Source organism: Dichomitus squalens (genome assembly GCF_000275845.1).
Source record: "Dichomitus squalens LYAD-421 SS1 unplaced genomic scaffold DICSQscaffold_440, whole genome shotgun sequence".
NCBI classification, from domain to species: domain Eukaryota; kingdom Fungi; phylum Basidiomycota; class Agaricomycetes; order Polyporales; family Polyporaceae; genus Dichomitus; species Dichomitus squalens.
In genome coordinates this window covers 1-2238 of record NW_006767322.1, presented here as the reverse complement: position 1 = coordinate 2238, position 2238 = coordinate 1, and the positions used below count along the sequence as shown (strand labels likewise).

Below are 2238 nucleotides of genomic sequence, written 5' to 3'. Positions count from 1 at the left end.
CCTGAGGGCGAAGTGTGGGCGCTTAAGCGCGGGAAAAAACGCCGGTGTGCTGGCACAAGAGATGGGGAGCAGGGTGGACTCAAAGTCGTACACCTGGTAGTATGTGTGCAACTCTGAGTTGGACACAGGGGAGTGGTGGTGTGATGAGGAGTAAGAACTCAGCTGGAGGAGCCAGGGCTCATAACCTAAGAGATCCTGTACAGAGGACTCTCAGTCTAGTGGGAAGATCACTGACTGTATTAGGACTATACCTGTACAGAGGACTCTAAGAACCATATGAGTACAGTATAGTATGGGAATAGAAGATGAACATACCTCAGTCTAGTGGGAAGATCACTGACTGAGGAAAGGAAGGAGCGAAGCCAGCACTGTCTACAGCGCTGGCAGGTGGCAGTGCTTGTCTACTATAACAGGAAGGTAAGGTAATCTAATCTAATCTGACACGTCACCTGACCGCATTCCGACACCTTAGCACATCACGATAATCCATGCATGCCTCTCAATCAGTCGAAGCCCCTCCTGCGCCATCAAAAGCATGGAAAGGCAAGGAGCGAGCAGCTCCCAGGTTGCTGTCTGTGGTAAGAAGTTGGATGCTCACACACGCGCCGCTTTGCTGACATGTATTCGTTCCACTAGATCGCCCCAGCCACGTATGTAGTTTTAGTCGGCCGCACTCGCTGATAACCCATTAGTTTGCATGTCGCCCACAGGACGGCATTGCAGCTCGATCACCGCCCCTCCGGACTTGTCGCCCCTCCACCGTCTGTAGTACCTCCGCCTGATACTGCCCCCGCCTCCACCTCTGCATCATCTATGGCGACGTCAGCTCAGTCCACGCAGCCCCCCGCGATTGCACTGTCGCCCCTTGCGTCTCTCACCACACTCACCACGGTCTCGGGCGCCACCGACGTTGTTCCCGCGCCTGCTTCGCCGCCCACGCCCACCAATCCCGAAGTCCCCGCGGAGGGTGGTGTGGACATCTCTGCGTCCCCGCCTCAAGACATGACCTCCATGGGCACTGCTCCCCCGAACGAGCATGCCGACAAGCCCTCGGAGGTCACGACGTCGAAAAAAACGCGTGGCCCTCGCAAGACGACGCAGTGGCCTCCCCCCCCTGACCTGAAGGGTGCAAAGTACGTACCTCTTCATTTACTCACAGTTCTAGGTCCCAGTTTCACTCGCTTTCATAGATGGGTCTACGCGCGCAAATGGTACACGGATTCCAATGGCACCCTGGAGGCCTTTGAGGCGCACTACAAGACCCTAAGCTCCTCGGATCGCAGGGTAAGTCGCCCGAATCGTGTCCCTGTGTCCGTTTGCTCAAAGTCTCGACGCAGAAACTCGGACGCGTTGCTCCCTCGTAGACGTTACGTGAGGAGCACCGCTATTGAGTCCCATTGCCGAACCCGGTACGTGAGGAGCACCACTATTGAGTCCCTTTGCCGAGCCCTACTGATGAGGCCACCTTCAGGTCGTCGCAAGTATCGCAATCGGGCACGCTCAAGTCGAATGTCGGAAGCGTCGGCCTCCCTGCTGTGTCAGTGGCTCGCTTCCGGGCAGCTCCACTGCTGCATGGTACGCGTGCCAGTGGCATGAGAGGTTCATCCCATCTGTATCCCACCAAAACCAACTGTTTCCACTGTGATCCCTGTCCATTCCGCGGTTTCTGTTTGTAGCTGTATCATAACGTGTAGCCATACGACAACATCCAACTGTATACAGTATGAATCAATTCGCATCCAATGACGTGTATCGATGACAACCATCCCTGCCCGACCAGACCCCAGCGCAACCCGAGCACAACCAGCCACAACCGATAACATACTAGCTGACCCAACGTATGGTTGTATGGCATCGTGCGACCGTACCACCTTATCCAGCCGCATACAGCCGAAGTAGGGATATCAGTAGAATTGAGATTACGGTCGGGGTTCCCCACTAGATACAGTACTAATCGGCCTAAAACAGCCAAGCCCATGTCGATTCTCACTGGGAGTCAGGCCCGGTACTACAGCGCCTTGCATAAGTCCGTGAACGCGCGGATTTTTTCTCTCCGGCGTCTAAACCACCCGACCTGCCTAAACAGGCCATATCACGGTCACAGGGACTACTCCATGACAGCGCATCACGGCCCTGTTGGTTGACCACACGCGTACCCAGGTAAATCCACAATGTTTTGAAGTATGGATATGCGTGCGGTACTTCCATGTCTGTATTTGAGTGCCCATTGGCCCCCAG

At 55.3% G+C, this 2238-nt stretch overlaps 1 protein-coding gene across 1 annotated transcript; it reads left to right on the top strand.

The window, feature by feature from the left end:
- Window positions 1–488: 488 nt before the first annotated feature.
- DICSQDRAFT_176123 (uncharacterized protein) lies at window positions 489–1364 on the top strand (the record flags this gene model as incomplete). The annotated part of the gene is made up of 5 exons (XM_007371897.1): window positions 489–578; window positions 637–650; window positions 711–1133; window positions 1191–1284; window positions 1338–1364. The coding sequence occupies 5 exons, from the start codon at window positions 489–491 to the stop codon at window positions 1362–1364; spliced, it is 648 nt and encodes a 215-aa protein (XP_007371959.1).
- Window positions 1365–2238: the final 874 nt, after the last annotated feature.